This window comes from Larus michahellis, chromosome 1 (genome assembly GCF_964199755.1).
Source record: "Larus michahellis chromosome 1, bLarMic1.1, whole genome shotgun sequence".
Lineage (NCBI taxonomy): Eukaryota > Metazoa > Chordata > Aves > Charadriiformes > Laridae > Larus > Larus michahellis.
Genome location: NC_133896.1, coordinates 50872003 through 50889812, shown reverse-complemented (window position 1 = coordinate 50889812; position 17810 = coordinate 50872003). Strand labels below are relative to the sequence as shown.

The 17810-nt window shown below is 42.6% G+C and overlaps 1 protein-coding gene across 1 annotated transcript; it reads right to left on the bottom strand.

Annotated features, from left to right (window-relative positions):
- Window positions 1-1151: 1151 nt before the first annotated feature.
- On the bottom strand, window positions 1152-13626 carry AMDHD1 (amidohydrolase domain containing 1). Its single transcript, XM_074572658.1, has 9 exons — window positions 13490-13626; window positions 12183-12289; window positions 11171-11235; window positions 10326-10603; window positions 5990-6215; window positions 4892-5016; window positions 2439-2532; window positions 1872-2032; window positions 1152-1418 (listed from the first exon to the last, which is right to left on the bottom strand). The coding sequence occupies exons 1-9, from the start codon at window positions 13624-13626 to the stop codon at window positions 1304-1306; spliced, it is 1308 nt and encodes a 435-aa protein (XP_074428759.1). The 3' UTR covers window positions 1152-1303.
- Between the last annotated feature and the right edge of the window lie 4184 nt (window positions 13627-17810).

Genomic DNA, 17810 nt, shown 5'->3' with positions numbered 1-17810 from the left:
AGTTAAGCCCTTTTGTTTCTGCAGCCACCGTTCATTTGAAAAGTTGAAGAAAAGCCTCAGCCAGTGTGTACTCAGAGACCTTCCCTACCCGAGCCCCTCTGCTTAAGCACTGCGACAGCTTGAACTCTCCAGAGCTGTATCATCCTTTTTTCTACATATGACATCCCCAAGTGACAGTACACGCCCCAGAAAAAAATAGTAGCTGAAAGAAAAAAGAAAGCACGTTTTTTTAAAAAAAAAAACAAACAGGATCTTCAGTTTTGACATTGCTCTGAGTAGGAGTTGTCGTACTTGTACTCAACTTGTCATCAGAACACATTCAAACTTCGATGAACAAATATATCTTATGTTATTTCAGATTCAGCCTAGAATAAATGAAATTAGGTCTTTTTTTGGAACATCTGGATGACACTGCTTATGATCGTCTTTTGAAGATCAAGGTAATTTAAATTTTGAGGGGTTGGCTGTTCACACTAGACTTCCCTGGCCTAACTGCCTCGAAGAGTAAACTGTAAGGTTTCGGTGTCACTTCCATCAGTAGGCCTGATTCAGCCTCTAACTTACAGCACACTCCAGCTTTCAGCAGCCCAGTGCGTGGTGTACCTGGCTGCATTTTCCTCTCCTCCTTCTTCTTGTGCCCCTACAGTCCTGAAGGAGCTGCGAGATCCTCAGCAAGGGAAGATGTTGGATATCAGCTGATAAGCAGCACCTTGCTGGGCTCCCAGCTGCTGCCTCCCACTGAGTTTCAAGGCTGCAGAAACCAGGAGATTTGGTGTTTTGGAGAGGTAACATACTGTGCTTCACACCACGACTGTAGTTCCTGGTATCTGCTGAGTTTGAGAGAGAGCAGACCTGGGAGCTATGAACGTTTCCTTGGGATGCTGTGGCCTCCCAGCACCACCAAGGGCCATTCCACATGTGCATGCCTGAGCCCCTGGCCCTTAACGTCACCCTTCACAATAAATCTTACCTGGATCCAAACTATTTAATTCATTAGTGGTTTTTTCTTTGGGTTTTTTTTTTCAAGTATAATGATTTTATAGATTAAAATTGTATAGGAAAACATTTCTGGAAACCATCTTATTTCAAATAGATACAATTTGAAGTTATTTTTATGCAGTGAAGGACAACAGACATGAAGATGCACCAGATGGGTAATGCTTGGTAAATTTTATTTGAGTAAGAAGGCCAGTAAGGTGAGCAGGCAATCAATTTGCCAGTAAATACAAATCTGATTTGTCTGTTGCTTTAAAATATTCCATGCTACTTTGATTATAGCAGCTTCCTGAATTACTGTCTTCTCTCAGTAACTGCTCATTGTCCCACACCTCTCATTTTGATAGACGACTTTTCCTTTGACTATAACGTAGTCGATCAATGCTTCGTGTCCCCCAAACTGGTAAATCAAGTGCTCCCACCTAAAAAGACAACAAAATGTTTAAAAATATCCAGACTTCCATAAAAGCTGGACACATACCTCGTATACCTGGCAATTACAAAATATTTGCTTGAACCATCGGAAAACACTATTCCATGTTTACACATTGATCTCTCGTTGCAGGCACACAGTGAGTTAATGTAGAAATCAGTAGAGAATTTGTTCCACAAAATAAATAGGTATTATCTTTAGATAGTTTGTAATTAGGCGTGGATTATTTGTAATATTGCCCCCAAAAGTTTTAGGCTTTATTTTCCATTGGAGCGATTAAGGTGAATGAAAGTGGGTCTAAAATGCTAGCAGTGTCCCTTTTTACACATGAAAATAACTTCTAAAGCACGAGGAATTCACTAACTTCTCCACTGTCCACAACAGGTGAAAAACAAAGTCCCTTGTATTAAATCACATTGCAAACGACAATGGAAGAACAAACCTCGATGAATTTATGATAACAAGGTCCCCCTGCTTGCCAGTCTCTATGGAGCCATGCGTGTCCGATTTTCCCAGGGCATAAGCTGCATTAATGGTGGCAGCTGCTAGTGCTTCATTCATTGACATCTTCATGTTTACACAGGCCAGATGCATCACCATAGGCTAGAAGGCAAGTTAAGTGGAAAATGGGAGTTACCAGTATCACAAATACAGCTGTTCATGCCTCAAATCCCTAAGCACTCTCCTCCCTCCTTGTGCAACAGAAGGAGTTGTCCTGCATGATGTAAATCTTGCCAACTCCAAAATGAGAACTCTAAAATCAGGAATTTTGAGAGCCTTTTTTATAAGCCTTTCGGTGCATATGAAGAATAGAAGCCCTTCTGGTTTCAAGAACTTCTGGCAAAAACTAGCAACCCACGTAAATAAGCATGAGCAATTGTCTGAGCTGGGCACACAGCTCTCTTTGCAGACATGAAGACTGTTTAAATTGTGCAAATACCTATACACAAGTTGTACAAGTAAGAGATTTCACAGTTTTATGTTGTTATAAGTGTGAGCAATAGCTTACCATTGAAAAACAGTATGCATTAGGGTTAAAGTCACTGCCAAGAGCCACTATAACTCCTTCTTCTAACATTTTTCTAGCTGGAGGTTGCTTCAGTCTAGTGGGAAAAAGACACTTGTCAGCACAATTTGCTTAGTTATTACTTGATGAATTACAAGAGCAAAAGTCATCACTCGGTTTGGCCGCGCTCATGCCTTCAGTTGCACTCATCCTTTTGGAGACAAAAGGCCAAATTCTCCCCTTGGCTCCCTACCTGTCACCCTACGGGCAGCAGAAACGGGAACTGTGATCCACTGCTTTTGCAGTAACAGCACGTGGCAGCAGCCAGTATCAAGCACCAGGCTGCAGGCCACTGAAATTCTGGTATTTACCCAGATCTCAACCACTTAAGGATTTACAAGGTGAAAATCTTAATTTCTCCAAAAAGTACTTTTCTAGTCCTTATAGCTTCAAAGACAGTTTCCCAAACATGAGCAGCGGCGTAAGCAATGCAATAGTCCCTTCCCGATTCTGCTGGCAATTCGAAATAGTAAGTTGAGGCTGTGAATTTAATTTATAGACATAAGGATTTTCTCACTTAGCAGTGTTAATGCAAAAGACATTGTCAATAACTTCAATATCTGGAATATCCATTTCAAAATTGTTTGGCCACTGGATTAATCTGGGTAGGCGTTTGCAGGGGTGGGCACTAGGAAATAGACACTCTAAGAAGTTTTAGCCATAGTTGCCATAAAGCCAATAGTGCCAAACATCATGTCCGAAAATAAACCAGTGTAACAATAAAAATGAAACATTAGAGCAACTGCTTCTCAAAAAGTAGTATTAAAAGCACTGCAGTTAACAGAAAAGAACAATAAACGAGATCTTGCTGAAGCACTTACATTTGGTATAAGACAACCCTCTCCCTATAGAAGCCTCTTCGCAGATTTATGAGAAAATACCACCTGTTCATGCACAACACGCTGCTCCGGGAGTTAACTGTGTTTAAAAAGATTTGTCTGAAGAGCCGTTCCGTGTCCTCACGTGTCCTTCCAGCCTCTGCACCCCTTCCTGTGCTCTTGCTGCCAGGCTCCTTGGGAGAACTGCAGGCAACGCTCAGCAAAGGCCAAAAGGAGAGCGTGCCTGCCATGAAGCAACTCTCCAGCTGCACACTTTGGCCCACCACCAGGTGAAGTCCTGGCCGCTGCTGCTTTTCTTAAACCCAGGGGACAGTATAGGGGCAGGACCTCTTGAGGTCTGAGCTCTCCCCATTGGTGCTGAAGGAGCTGAGGGAGGTCAGCAAAGGATGTACCACATCACCTCACAGCAACTTCTGTACATTGCACAGCTTTCACCCCTCTGCTGCACTTTTAAGCAGTATCTGAAACGTGGCTTCTTCATTTTTAGAGTGTATTAGATTGGAAGCCCATGTTCAGTACATAGTGCACCAGACACTGGAACAAACGAGTCCCAGTATTATCCCCATCTTAGACTCATCCTGACATTATAAACTTCCACTGCAGGGAGTCTCTGGAGTAACATGTGAGTTGCAGCCACAGGCTTTGCCACAGTGGCTGCGTCTCTGTTGTCTCCTTTACCCCCCTGCCTGGGGTCAATTTGCAAGACCACAGGTCCTCCGTGAGGTCTGTGTTCTGGCGGTGCCAGTTGCAATCAGCCAGTGGTTTAAAAGCGCTGGTGCAAGACATGGACAGATAACCACAAACAGAAACACAAGTACGGACATAGATGTGAACACCGGTGGCACTGGCACAAGCCTCGATGCCTCAGAAAGCGGGCTGCTGAAAATAAACCAAAATTAGCTCAAGGATCTTCCCTTCTCAGGAGGGGAAGTATTATTGGGTCATGGTCTTCATCATCTACTTGACTTATTTTTGGCATTAAGCAGGTACGCCATCTATGCTTATCTGGAATATCTGTATATGGAAAATAGTGTGCTTAAGACAATTCTGTTCGGTGTTGCCTGGGCAAAATCAGAGGAGATTTTAAAAAGCTACCTACAGTCTTCCAGCGCTTTAGATTAGATAACCAAAGGATTCATTTCACAGCAAAACCTTCTGCAAGAGAGCCAATACATACATTGCAGATAGAACTTGCCTGAAAAGAAGCCAATTCAGTTTTCAAAGTCTAAATGGGTTAAAGAAAACCAGTGCAGTTTTCTTCTTAAATGAATGCCTGATGATCACCTTAGCCTGTCATAAGGGTTAAATTCCAGTGCTGAGCGAACCACTCGAAAACTACTGTGAGACTTCTCAGAAGTACCATAGTGCTTCATTTTTGAGGCTCTCCACCAAACCCAAGAAATGAGGAGGCTCATTCAGCACTTTGTGATTGCCTTCACTGATCCAGCCTGATCTTTAAGGCATAGAGGCAAGCTTGTGTTTTTACATCAAAAGACCCTAAAGCCACAAACGTGGTTTTGCTGTTACAAAAGTTTTACTCCAATCTAGTGGCCTTACCTGAGCATGTAGGCAGTTGTTGGTAAAAGGACAGCGGCGCACTTAGCTCTTGCCATCGCCTTGATACCTTCATCACTAACTTCTTCCAGGTGGCTGATAGCCCGGGCTCCCAGCTCAGCTCCAAGCTAAGCAAATTTTCAAGAAAATTACTCACTGTTCTCAATTAATTCAGTAAAGCAGTGTTGTTATCAAATGACCCGAGGAGATAATTCACTATTAATATAAAATTAACCAAAAGAAAAAAAAAATAACAACACATTTTTGAAAGAACAAGCAGAGACAAAATATATACTAATAAAATAAGTATTAAAATATGTATTAACCACCCAAAAGGTGGAAGTGAACCTTTTGTGTTGTTTTTAACAGACTAACATTCAAACTACGGGACAGCTACGGATAAAACCTTCATTCACTCCCATTCACAAAGTATCCACCAGAAAAGGGTTGACAAAACTTACACTGGTTGCAGAACTTGTAGTGCAACTGCTGCCTTCAATGGTGAAGCACCAAAAAGGCTTTTATGATCAATCAAGTTTTTGGTTTGGTTTGGTTTGATATTTTTTAAATACAGCAGAGAATAACTTGAGCAGACCCCACAGGAAAGAAGCAATGTTTAAATGATGGTAACACATGGTCTCAGAGTGACTTTCTTTATCAAGATGTTTGGGAGCCTATTCTTGACTAAACCATCCCTCCAAGTGTGCCCACTGCACATCTGACTTGTTGCTGCTAACAGGACATTTAAGGAAAAAAATTTCAAGTTGCATAGAAACCGTGTTTTTGTCATTCTTGGGTTCGCGGATATCCACCTTCCTCATCTGTATCCCATGTGGAAGATAAGCAAAGTCAATATTTGATTAGGCAGTGCGTGTTAGTCCCAGAGGTCAAGGCTTCCTCCTATGTCCTTAACTCCAAAGCTGCCCAAGGGCAGCACTTTCTATCGTCTGACAGAAATAGAAGTCTATGAATGGTTTGTTTTATGAAGTCTTAGGAAAGAAAACCTTGGTTTTGAAAACTGCAATTCTTTCAAAGATTCGGGTCTCACAAAAGCAAAGCAGAAAGCAAAAATGGTTTAACTGAATGTTAAGAAAGACGTACCTCAGCAGATTTCATCGGATGGAGTTCATCACCATGGAAGTTAATCTGTAACCCTATATCTTTTCCAGCTTGAAGAATTCTCCTAGTAGAATCCAGATCAAAGACTCCCTTCTCACAGAACACATCTATATTGTTAACATGTATTTCACCACTTAGTTTGAGTTCTTTCAGTTTAGGGAGATGGTTATTGATAATGTCATCTGTGGCTTCAGTAGCAGTTTTCCCTCTAATGAAAAGAAAATGTTATAGACCCGTAAGAATAACATCCTTGAAGTCTGGCAAACATTCAAATTGTACGAGATTATTTAGAAAATGATTCAAACACAAATCACTCAAAAAACCTTCAGGCTAAAAAATGTTAAGCTCCTGTACTACAGGTACTCTCAAACACTAATTACTTGCCATTCAAAGAATATTAGATTGTATTACTAGATATTTTTTATAAGGTTACCTTCTTGGATGCTAACCAAGACATGGGAATTTTAAAACCAATTCTTCTGCTTTCCTATTCATATATTTTGACCTACTTATACTGTATTCTAAAACACATTTAAAATATGCAAATGATTATTTAAATATTTTAAACAGTATTGAATGCGATATTTTTATGCAAGTATCAAAGCTCAAAGGGGATGTGCAGCACAAATATTTTAAATGGACCTCTCCTCCTTTTATATCATGCAGAGTGATCGCTAGATAAATCAGAGGGGCCTCCCGAGGTTCCATTTGCCAAAGCCAGAACCGCTTATGAACCCCCTGTTACATAAAGATAACCCAGGAGAGATCAGTAAATGCCTTTGAAAGAGTGAACAATCCCAAAACATGCAGTTGAGTTAGTATTTTGCAATTTTAAGATCTAAAGGTACGTGACGTACTGCAGCTGAATGTCTGTGACATCTCAATCCTCATGTCAGGCACCGTAAGGCACGCGCAGACCAGCATTCTATGCGTGCCACACGTGGGCAAGTTGGGAGCTTTACAGTGGCGGTAAATTCAAGAAGCCACATTCTGCTCTGATTTACAAAGAGGTCGTGCGGTCATAAAGCAGAGCAGAACCCGGCTTATGGCACTTCTTTTGTTCACGTCTCACTGAAACAGTCGTTGAGGTTGCTCAGGCTTTTAGCATGCTGAGCCTTCTCCCTTTCCCTCCAGCCTTTGGAGGAATTTGGACGGAAAGATTAGGACCAAAGTCAAGATGAAACAGAGGGAAACATCTTGGTTTCACTTTTCTGGGGGGACATAATGCCCAAGAATTCAAAACTGTCGTTGTTCTAAGGCAACAGACTTCTGCTCAGGAAATGACTTTGAAAATTTCTTCCTAAAGATGAAAAGGGCCCAGTGAATCTTTGCCAATCAGAAAAAAAAAAAAAAAAATTAGAATCAGACATCCTCAACATCATGAATTTTGATTCAAAATGATGACTGGAGGGATGATAGAGCAGTTATTTTTTTGCCCCCTCTGCTATGAGCTTTTTAGGTTCATTTCCTAAAGAACTGGAAGTTCTGAGCTGGAAACATTTTTAAAAGCAATGGATGGGAACAAGGATCGCTAAGAACGGAGCAGCCTTATTTTTCTCTAGGATGGCTCAGACTAAAGTAGCCTGCACTGTTTGGTGCACATTTCAGTATGTACTGCCTGTTACCAAAGTATGTACTGCCTGTTACCAATCACAGTCCCACAGAATAACTGCGTTTGTAAGGACCTCTGGAGCTCATCTGATCCAACACCCTGGCACAGAGCAGGGTCAATTTGAATCATGCATCAATGGTGCCTTCTAGAAGCAAAAAATCAGCCTGAATTACCTTACACCTAGAAATCGTGAACAGATACACGCTGCAAGTTCTCAACATCTGCCCAAAGCTAATTTCCAGGTGTGAAAAAAGAATAACCACTGCTGGCAAGTCTGGAGGTAGGCTCCTCTGAAGAGTCCATATACTGCAGCTTTACAAGCCACATATTGCAAGACTTGGCAACATGGAAGACGTGACACCTTTATCCATTGAATGAACCTTCTGGTGATGCTTCTGCTGTCAGAGGTCAGACTTGGAACAGTGAATTAAGCCAAGTGTGAGAAGCAAGAGATTGGCTTAGCAAGAACTTCACAAAGCTCCTCAGCAGCGGGGGTCTGAGCAGCATTTTTCGTGAGCAAGCATAATGTAGCCCTCTTGTTTCACATTAAATGGAAGGATTTAAAATTGATTCAATGCTAGCAGATTGGCAGTAACAAATTTGCATGACTATGGTCATTCCAAAATCATGAGAAAATCATTAGACTTTTAATGGCTATCTAGTCAAGAGTTGCCACTAAGTACCTACAAGAAAAAAGAGCATTACATTTTAAGACCTGCATAAATCAGGAGGATGTAAATTAAAATGGTTAAAGCAATAGTTAAATCTTTTGTTTGTATGATTTATGCATAACTGAACGACAGCACAGTTCTGTGGAATACAATGATGAAAGAAAACTGGCATGAGCTTAAGTGACTTGGGAGATGTCTGTTTAACAGCTTCTAAAATCCTCAAGATCTCATTTGCATAAATAATATCAAAGAGCAATTCCCAGCCCCAAGCCTGCGGGCAATATGTTCCCCTTGCGACTCTCCACTGTTACTGAAGCTGCAGGAAATTCAGTTTAAAACCGGAGCTCAACAAAGCGGGATGCTTCCCTCAGCACGTTAGTGGCCCAGATGTTCAGGAGCCAGCCAAAGGCTGAGGACCACAGCTCTGAACATCTGGCCTCAGAACAGGGAAGAACCGCAGAATTCCTCCTGGTCAAAATAAATATGTGAGGCAGAGACTAAGTTTAAAGGGTAACAGCAAAATATTCTAGACATGAACATTTGAATGAAAAGGGAAGAGGATTTAAGAAGGCACAAACTGGAAAATTGAGATAATTCATTATTTCCTTCAGGACATTTCCTCAAATCCCCAACTACCTTTTCTCCTTACTTACAATACCATATCCTCGCTATCTAGATTTTGTTATGCTTGAAGTGCAATCAGTGGGGACAGAACTGTGCAGAGTGTGATACGGTAGACCTGCCTTTCTAACACACAAGATTTGATATATTTGTAAAAACACTGGAATTTATTTCCTTAGTTTATGGAAATGCTTGAAATATTTTGGTGGGAAAAACTATTTATGGGGATTTTGACCAAAATCCTACCAAGGCTTTTTAGGGGAGAAGGAAAGGAAGGGCTGAGAATTATACACAGTTTGGGGTAAAAACCTCAATTATATTTTACCATTGAGTCCTCCAAATTTTAGTAGAACTTCTTGAAGGAAATATTTGGTGTTTTCAGCAGATTTTAGTTACTTTTTATTCTCAACCATCTTCCACTTACTGAAGATGATACAGGTTTCCTTTTGAATAGTTACATTAGCAAAAGATAATTTCCCGTCCTGCCCTGAATACACAATAATTAGATTTTAAGTACATTTTTCTAGGTCATGTTTTCTTGAATGCCAGAAGAGGTAGATTTTTTTTGGAGTGCGCTTTTCTTTTTTAAACGAACACCTCTTAAATATTGCCACAGTATCACTGTGACACTAGGCCTGCCTCCACCTCACAGGCCTTGTTTTGCAGTAGCCTACTGCTTAGTCTGTCAAAATATATGTTTCACATACACCTACCTAGCTAAAATTCCTCATTAATTCTTTCATACAATGAAATCTGGTAACTTGAAGATGTTATTTTCATCATAGGGAGAAAAACGTCGAAGTGAGAAAGGCTTGTTATGTCTACTTGAGCCATTAAAATAGTTGCGATTAAGGACATTTACTTTAATCCTCTATTCATCTCATACCTATTAGATATATGCAATTTTTCATTGCATGGAAGCATAATTAAGCTTTGTTTACTGAGGTATATAAGGATTAAACACAGTATTTTTTTTTGACTAGTTGGTCAGAATAAAAGCTCACCGTAGAGACTGAGCTTGAAGGGTTCAGGATGAAACACAGTATTTTTTTCTGTTGGCTGGTCAAAATAAATGTTTGTGGCAGAGACTAAGCTTGAAGGGCAGCAGCAAACCCAAGCAGAAGAACTGTCTGTACAGGAAACCCTGTAACGCGTGTTACGGTCAGTGTATGAATCAGCTGGAGGCAGGGATTCTGTGCTAAGCTTATGTTGGCATTTAGTAGCCATTAAACTATGCTTCCCCGTCTTCCTTCAAATTAAAATTTAGGAGACCCTTCTGTAAATACGGCCTATTGTTTCGAATATGATATATTTTAGAAGGGCTGGGCAAAAGAAACCTTTCCAAAAACAACAGCCAACTTTCAATGCAAAGCAGTAATACCTAACAAGAGCAAGAAAAATCAAGTCGTATTACTTCGGCACAGAATGAGCTCCACAGTAGGTTGAAGAAATGCCAATATCCATGGATTGCTTAGCGCGCTCGATCACCCTGAGCATTTTGAGCTCTGTTTCTAAGTTTAAGCCATATCCGCTCTTGCACTCAACCAAGGTGGATCCTGCACCGCGCATGCGTTCCAGTCGGTGTTTGAAAGTATTGAACAGCTCTTCTTCTGAGGCCTTCCGAGTGTGCTCCACAGTAAAATGTATTCCTCCCCCAGCCTGGTGGATCTCCATGTAGGACGCACCTGCCAGCTTGGGGAAAAAAAGAAAACAAAAACCAACCCCCCCATACAATTCGCTATTAATTGTGAATTTTCTATCCAAGGGATATTGGAAAGTGCCTTGAGGTCTCGTCAGCAAGACAGAAAAAGAGGAGGGGAAAAAATTCACATTAATTCTTCCCCCCTCCCCTTTCTCTTCTCTCTCCTCTCCGTTTAAGTGAAGAAATGATGTAAGAAGCGACATAAAGAGAATTATTCTAAAGATTTCTTTACGTCTAAGCCCAAGGGGAAAACCTATCTCTAGGTGAAAAATTCATTATATGGAAAAAAAGAAAAAAAAAAAAATCAAGATCTAGACGGTAATAGAAGACAGCACTCCTGTATTGCTTCAATTAATGCAGAAATATATGAAGTCTGGCTGCAAAGGCTGCAGTTACACTCCTCTCTCAGCCTATCATCCCTCCTCCCTCAGTTAGATTATCTGACAGAAATTACATCTTTTTCTACAGAGGAAAGATAGGAATCACTAGAAAGTAGAAACAGTTACACATTAAAAAAAAAGGAAGAAAAATCCAGCTGTGTAATCATGTGCCATTACCTTCATTGCAAACTCATGAACCCTGTCACCAGCCCACACTGGATGTGTATGTGCATCTACCAGGCCTAAAGAAAACAAAGTAAATGTACACTCAGGTTATTTCACTGTGTAAAAGAAAAGTTTGTGAACATGCAAGCAAATGAAATGCACAGCATAAGCTCCCCTATAAAGCCTCTGCTGGTTAGAGAAAAAGGAAAATCCAACCAGCCAAAAATCGAGGATTTTCTTCAAAGGCTACCAATTTTCTTTCCATTTTTTTAGGTGTGACACCTAATGCAAAAGGTGTCTAGGTAAGTTGTCGAGTTTTTCATGTTGTTTTGACGACATTTTCAAACTGTGGGAGAAATGATAAAGGACAAACTTTGGAAGAGTTCATTAGACTTTAAATCTTTGCTCTTTAAAAAAAAGCACAGTGCTCAGGCTGGGCTTAGCACACTGACACTCTCGCAAAAGTCCACTTACTCCAGCGGGAGCTTTTTCTATGAGCTGTGAAATCAACACTGCTGAATGCCCAAGGCCATTGCAAACAAAACAGTGGTCTGGCAGCTCGTGCGCAAACACCGCTTGCAAAGTTTACCATGAAATAGATTTGCCCAGTTTGTTTTTGGTTTGTTTTTGGTTTTGTTTTTATTTTTAATCAGGTAAAGTTGCAGAGTATGTGACTTAAACTCTTGCGCTGCCCTTTTGCTTCCAACCAGCCAACGGGCAGAAAGGGTGGAGAAAAAGAGATGTGCAGCTGAAAAGTCACTGGACGGGCCAACTGCCTTACTGCTGTGATCTGTGATGCAGGGGAATGGGTGAAAAGTGAAACAAGAGGGGACAGAGCTCTACCATGAAGCCAAAAAAACCCCCATCCCAAATGCTGTGATTTTCTCCTTGCAGCACTCCCGATGAGGAAGCTACGATACTCTGCTCCTCAACACAAGGCAGAGGGATATTTAATACACATCAACTTTGTCTCTAAGCACTTGCTGCCATTCAGCATTGTATCATCATTAAAAAATACACCTACCTGGTAACACACATTTCCCAGAGCAGTCAATTATTCTTTCAAATGTTGCTCCTGAAAACTGGTTGCGAATAACATCTGCCTGGCCCACAGCTTTGATGCAGCCATCTCTGCAAACAACAAATAATCAAGAAAGGAGGCGTGAGCCTGTCGGAAAGCCAAGTGCTCACTGACAGAGCTTCTGGAGCAACATCTCTCCAAAAGCAGAGACAGGGACCTTCAGCAGGACTGAAGATGCAGGCAGGAGGCGGTATGTTAGTCTTACAGATGCACAGAAAACGATGGGGTAATGCCATGGTTTTCAATTTGTTTGCCATAACATTTGTCACGTCCTCTGCTTAGATCCCTCAGGATGATGCTGTGGTACTCTTCCGTTCTAATTTCTGCTAGACAACATTGTTTTTCTCTTGTGGATCAGCAAATATACAGCATTCCTCCAGCAAGTATCTGCAGGGCGCTCTTCTCATGGAAATCAAACTGTCATCACCAGCATCCTCTGCCTGGATCTGACTCATACCCTTGTGCCCTTGGAAGCCACAGGGATAAATCTCTTTCGGGCTGATCTTCGGTTCAATGGCAATTTTCTCCCGGTAGAACTCAAGGATGGTACTGGGAACCCTACACTGCACCGGAGGGATCCCCTCTGGCCATGCATGGAGCTCCATCCAACCCATCTACACGAGAAGAGCTTCCCAGGGCACAGGCGGCACCTCTGTCCTTTCAGCCTTGTCTTTCTCCATCTCTTTTCAAGCCACTGGAATAGTAACTGGGTTACCTCATCACGGATACCTCGCTGGAGGTATCTCTGCACTACACGGCTGAATTTTTAAGAGGCAAATAGCAGTTACAGCATTTAGAAATGGGAGAGGTGTAATTATATACATTGGTTATTAACTATAATTTCATTAGTTACACAAATTATTTATAGGATTGCTATCGGTTCATATCAGTTCACCTAGAAAGCGGAGAGCCAGAAGAGGGTTGCAGCTGTCATCAGCACCGGGCTAAAAGTTAACCTCACGAGTCTGGAAACGCGAACACAGCACAGTAACGGAAGTGATCACGATATGGACTGTGAAACAACCCAAATTGCGGAGCTCCATTTCCATGCAGGCAGGTGCCTGCAGTGCCAGGGCAAGCCCCGGACCCAGGCAGCCCGGCAGCTGTCGGACAGGCTGTCGGGGTTGGGGGGGGAGCTCACAGCAACCCCCTCCGCCGTCACCCAGCGCCGCCGATCCCCCGACCCCCTGCCGTCATCAGCCCACCGCCCCTGCCACCCCTGCAGCCATCCCCGCCGCCCCGGCACTCACAACCCCACCACCAAGCTGGCCCCCGGCAGCAGGGCCAGGCTGGCGGCTCCATCCTGCCGCAGGTACTCCTCGCCCCGGCCGCAGACGAGCACCAGCTGCTGGGCGTTCTCCAGCAGCAGCCGATGCCTGCCCGCCATGGCTTGCAACAGGGCCGCTGCTCGGCTCAAAGTCCTCCCTCCACCAAAGTCCTCCTGCCCCCACCTCGGGCCAGGCCTGACCCTCACCCTGCCCGGGCTGGTCTTTGCTAACCAACCTCCCGACAGAGGGGGAAGGCACGGAGGCAGGAAGCAAAGCTGGGGGGCAGGTGGGATGATTCCTGCAGGGCATGGGTGAGGTGGGTGGCGGTGGTCACCATCACTTGGCAGAAAATTGGGTTGGAAAAGCTACAGGGCTTTAAGAGTGAATTTGGCGGCAGCCTGCTGCGCTTGGCGAGAGATGCTGTTCTTCCTGCGGTCCGGGCCGACATAACAACATCCATACGTGATGCTGGTTTATGATAAGCTCCAAAGCACCAGTTCTGCCAGTTGGGGATTCCTGGAGCCCTCTGCCCACACTGCACCACCTGGAGATTTCCCTTTGCCAAGAAAACAGGAGCTTCTGAATTGGGAGCATTTGCCTGACCATATACCCCCTCCCCAGCTTCCATCACCTCCCCAGCATCCATCACCTCGCCAGGATCCCAGTACCAGCCCCTGAGGGACCATAACACCTCTCACCGCACCGGATATTCAGGCAGACATTAATTTATCCAGGCAGATATTAATTTATCCAATTCCACCATCGGTAGGTTTGTGCGATTCTGCTGCCCCCTACAGAACTGGGAGAGTCAGGGAGCAAATATTTACTCTTGATGTAGATTTTTGGTTTTCTTCTCTCTTCAAACATTCCTAGTGAGCACAGGGCTCCAGTAATTCCCAGGTGGCAAATGGAGTGTATTTCTAAATAGGTGGTCCCTCAGCCACCTTTCTGGTGGTAGTAATCTTTTTTAGACCTTCTTTTCGTTTAGAAAGGGGATCGATTTTAAATGCTTATAACACGTCTATGTGCATATATTCCTGTACAGCAGAGACAGATGGATACGTTGGCTCTTTGAATGAGCCTTTCTGGTGAAGTCTTGTTTGCAAATGAGGCAAAGTATGCAGCTAAAACACAGTAATTTGCATTTAATAACAAGCCTGAAAAGTGAGTAGAACTACGAATAGCGTTAGGTGTTATCTTGTGATACTGCTCCACTGGTTCAATACTGCACCACCACATAACCTTTGTCTTCCTCCTCCACACCGTTTCTTGCTGGGTGTGCGGAAGGTTGACAGGAGAGGTGGTAGATGGTGCTTTACTGCTTCCAGGAGTTCCTGCTGCTGGCTCTGGCTTTCCCCGGCACTTTCACGCTACGTTTGAAAGCAGAAATTAAAGAGGAACCTCGCAACAGAGTCATAGCAAGGACAGAAGTACAATCCATGGAGGGGAGATGGTTAAGCAGCAGTGGTGAGTAAAAGCTGGTGTGCCAGGAACGAAATGGAGCCTGGCACGGGCCGGATCGGGCCTGCCGTTAAAAGCAGCGGGGAGAGATGGTTCAGCCGGAGCAGAAGGGAGTACCCCCCTACCCGCACACAGCTCCCTTCTCTGTGTGCAGTGAGGTGGCGGGCAAATAGAGAGATCTAGAATGAACAGCCTCGCTGCAGCGCTGTCTTAAGGCAGTGTAAGTGCTGCGAAATCATCTTCCTTGTATTCACAAATATTTTAGGGTATATGTTCAGTGAGCTGCTCTTTCTGCCCTTGAAGGGACCACCAGGGAACATTAAATTCCCACCTGTATTTGCACGTCCCCACGTTTAATTGCCTGCCTGCGCAGCCGGTGCTTCTGTGAGCAAGGGCTGGAAGTCAAACAGAAACTGGCCTGAATGACTCTTACATTTATGTTTCTCACATCTACACATTCTTTTGGCTTTGTCGTCTTTCAGCAATTCCAGAGAGAATTTTGAAGAGCAAAGGTGACATCTGCAGCTCTATTTCTGGTTATCCAGTCTCAGACTCCAGCCACTCGTAACATTAGTTTTGGTAAAAGGGGGGAAAAAAGGAAAGATAAATTCTGTGTAAAGCTTTATACCTGTGAGAAGTGTGTTGTTACACTCTGTAAGGATAAAATTCAGTTCTGTGCACTAGGCTTTTCCAAGAACCAAGGGCAGATCCTGATTTAAATCCTTAGAATAAGTGAAGATTTTATGATTAGTAAGACAGGAGTGTATTTCATTCACAAGCTCACAGTAGAAGTTGGAAAGACAGCTCTTTACAGAGCTGGTGGGTCTTTGCCCACTGAGAAGGTGTGTGTTCCTAAGACAGCTTGGGTGACAGTATCCTGTCCTCATTGTACTTATGCTATTATCATTGGTTATTTTAATTTCCTTAAGTTTGCCAGTCTGGGTTAGAAAATAATTCTTTTCACCAAAGAATTAAACAAAGGAAGGTAGCAGAAAGAATACAGAAGGAAAGAAATAGTAAAAGTAAAGGTAAGTAAAAAAGTCAATTGAGTATCAGGTTATCGATTTAAGAGATCTCATCTGTTCTTGCTCATGCTTTGTGTGATACATTTATTCCTCAAGGAACATCTGTTCAAATACACTGTCAGGGTTACTTCAGAATATTTATTCTTGTAAACAACTTGCAATTAAATACAGAAGGCCCAAGACTGGATATGAGTTTTAACCCAAATATTGGCTACGTTTTCCTTAAATTTGTATGCTAGTTTTTTTCTTCTGCTGAACAGACCTTTACAACAATACACATAGCATGGTGAAACGTCCTGAAAGGAGATATTGTGCATGTCTTAAGAATTAATTGCTAGTGCAATTTACTGAATGCTATTTCCCTGTTCACAAGAGTAGCAGAGGCTGATGAACCCTCAGGTTCAAACATAGAAATTGCTTTAAATGGACAAAGCTGACTTTCAGATGTGGAATTGACCCAGACTAAATTGCAAATTTGTTATGTCCTCCTGGCTCCCCTCATCAGATTGAGTTTTACGTCAGATTTACAAATATTTTTTGCATAGCTTTGCAAAAGTAAAAATGAAGCAATTCTGCATTTTCTTTTTCTCATTCAGAAAAACTTCGCACCTCTCAAACCATGGAAACATTGCATTTGCTCAAATGGGGTTTCTGAATCGTCCCTCTGTTCCCAGGTTCTGTCTTAATAACTCCTTTGGCAGAGTTCGTAAACTCCTGGTGACAAGGGGACCTCTGGGATGACACCCCAGTCTGTCCCAGATGACCTAATTTGGCAGGAATGGTTCTCTCTGAGCATAGCCTAACCTTTCCTACCGAAACGCTTAGGTTTCCTTTTCATAAAAACTACAGCGAAGGGGAAAAGGAGAGCTTGTGTGCACCTGTGTCCTGTTGGGAGCAAGGACGCAGACACATCCAGACACAGGAACTGGTATCATTCCAGCATCTAGCCTTATGGCCAAAGCTCATCATTCTTTGCAGTCAGTGATCTCCATCGGAGAGGAGAATTCATGGCATTTTGTCTCAGCAATTATAAGATTTAGGGTCTTCTCAGCTAGGTCATGTACCGTTTTTTTGGCTACTCCTAGGAACGTGAAGGTTTCCAAGTCAAAAATAATCAGCAAACAACGTGTACTTGAATGAGTAACACAAAAAAATAAGCTCAAAACTAGATGTATGTCTTGTGTCTTGCTGTAAGTCTTCCTAGGCTTTTTTTTTACTACGTAACTTCTTATTTAGTAAGTAGTTTTGCAGGGTGTAACTTTTTGCTCATGAAGCGTCCTACTACTTTGCCTCTGATTTCTTTTATCCTGGAAACAATTGGAACTTAAACACATGAAAGTGTTTGATTTTTAGTTGCCTTATATACCTTGTATTTCAGAAGCAAAATCACAAGACCTTTTATTTACATCTTCAATGCATACTTAATATCTGTGAATACTTGCAATTCTTCTGCCTTTGGGACTTGCTCCAGAAGAAAGGAACAGTCTGTTGCTATTCCTGGGGCTTACCCTGTACCAACTAAGGACCAGCTCCAATTACGTTGATATATTCAGAGAACCTTCTTACCTTCACCTGTATTGTAATTCTTTTCACTCCATTTAGGACCAAAATCTGAATTAAGTGCATGCCTAAGTCTTTGTCTAACAACCTGCATGAGTTTTCCCATTGAAATGAATGGAACACTTTATGGCAGCATGCACCTTCGCAGTGTGTGGGCATGAGAACTACAATTAGTTTTATGACGTTATATGCCACAGCATTATTTAGTCACTGTGTTTGACACCCGGTGATGCGCAAAAATGAAAGCGTCTTTCTGA

Excerpts from the sequence above, each read along its gene's own strand:
- AMDHD1 (XM_074572658.1), bottom strand. The coding sequence starts at position 13,626 with ATGGCGGGCAGGCATCGGCTGCTGCTGGAGAACGCCCAGCAGCTGGTG. Across the intron at positions 5,017-5,989 it reads ATCCGATGAAATCTGCTGAG|CTTGGAGCTGAGCTGGGAGC; the intron begins GTACGTCTTTCT and ends AAATTTGCTTAG. Across the intron at positions 2,033-2,438 it reads ATGCATACTGTTTTTCAATG|CCTATGGTGATGCATCTGGC; the intron begins GTAAGCTATTGC and ends CTTGCCTTCTAG.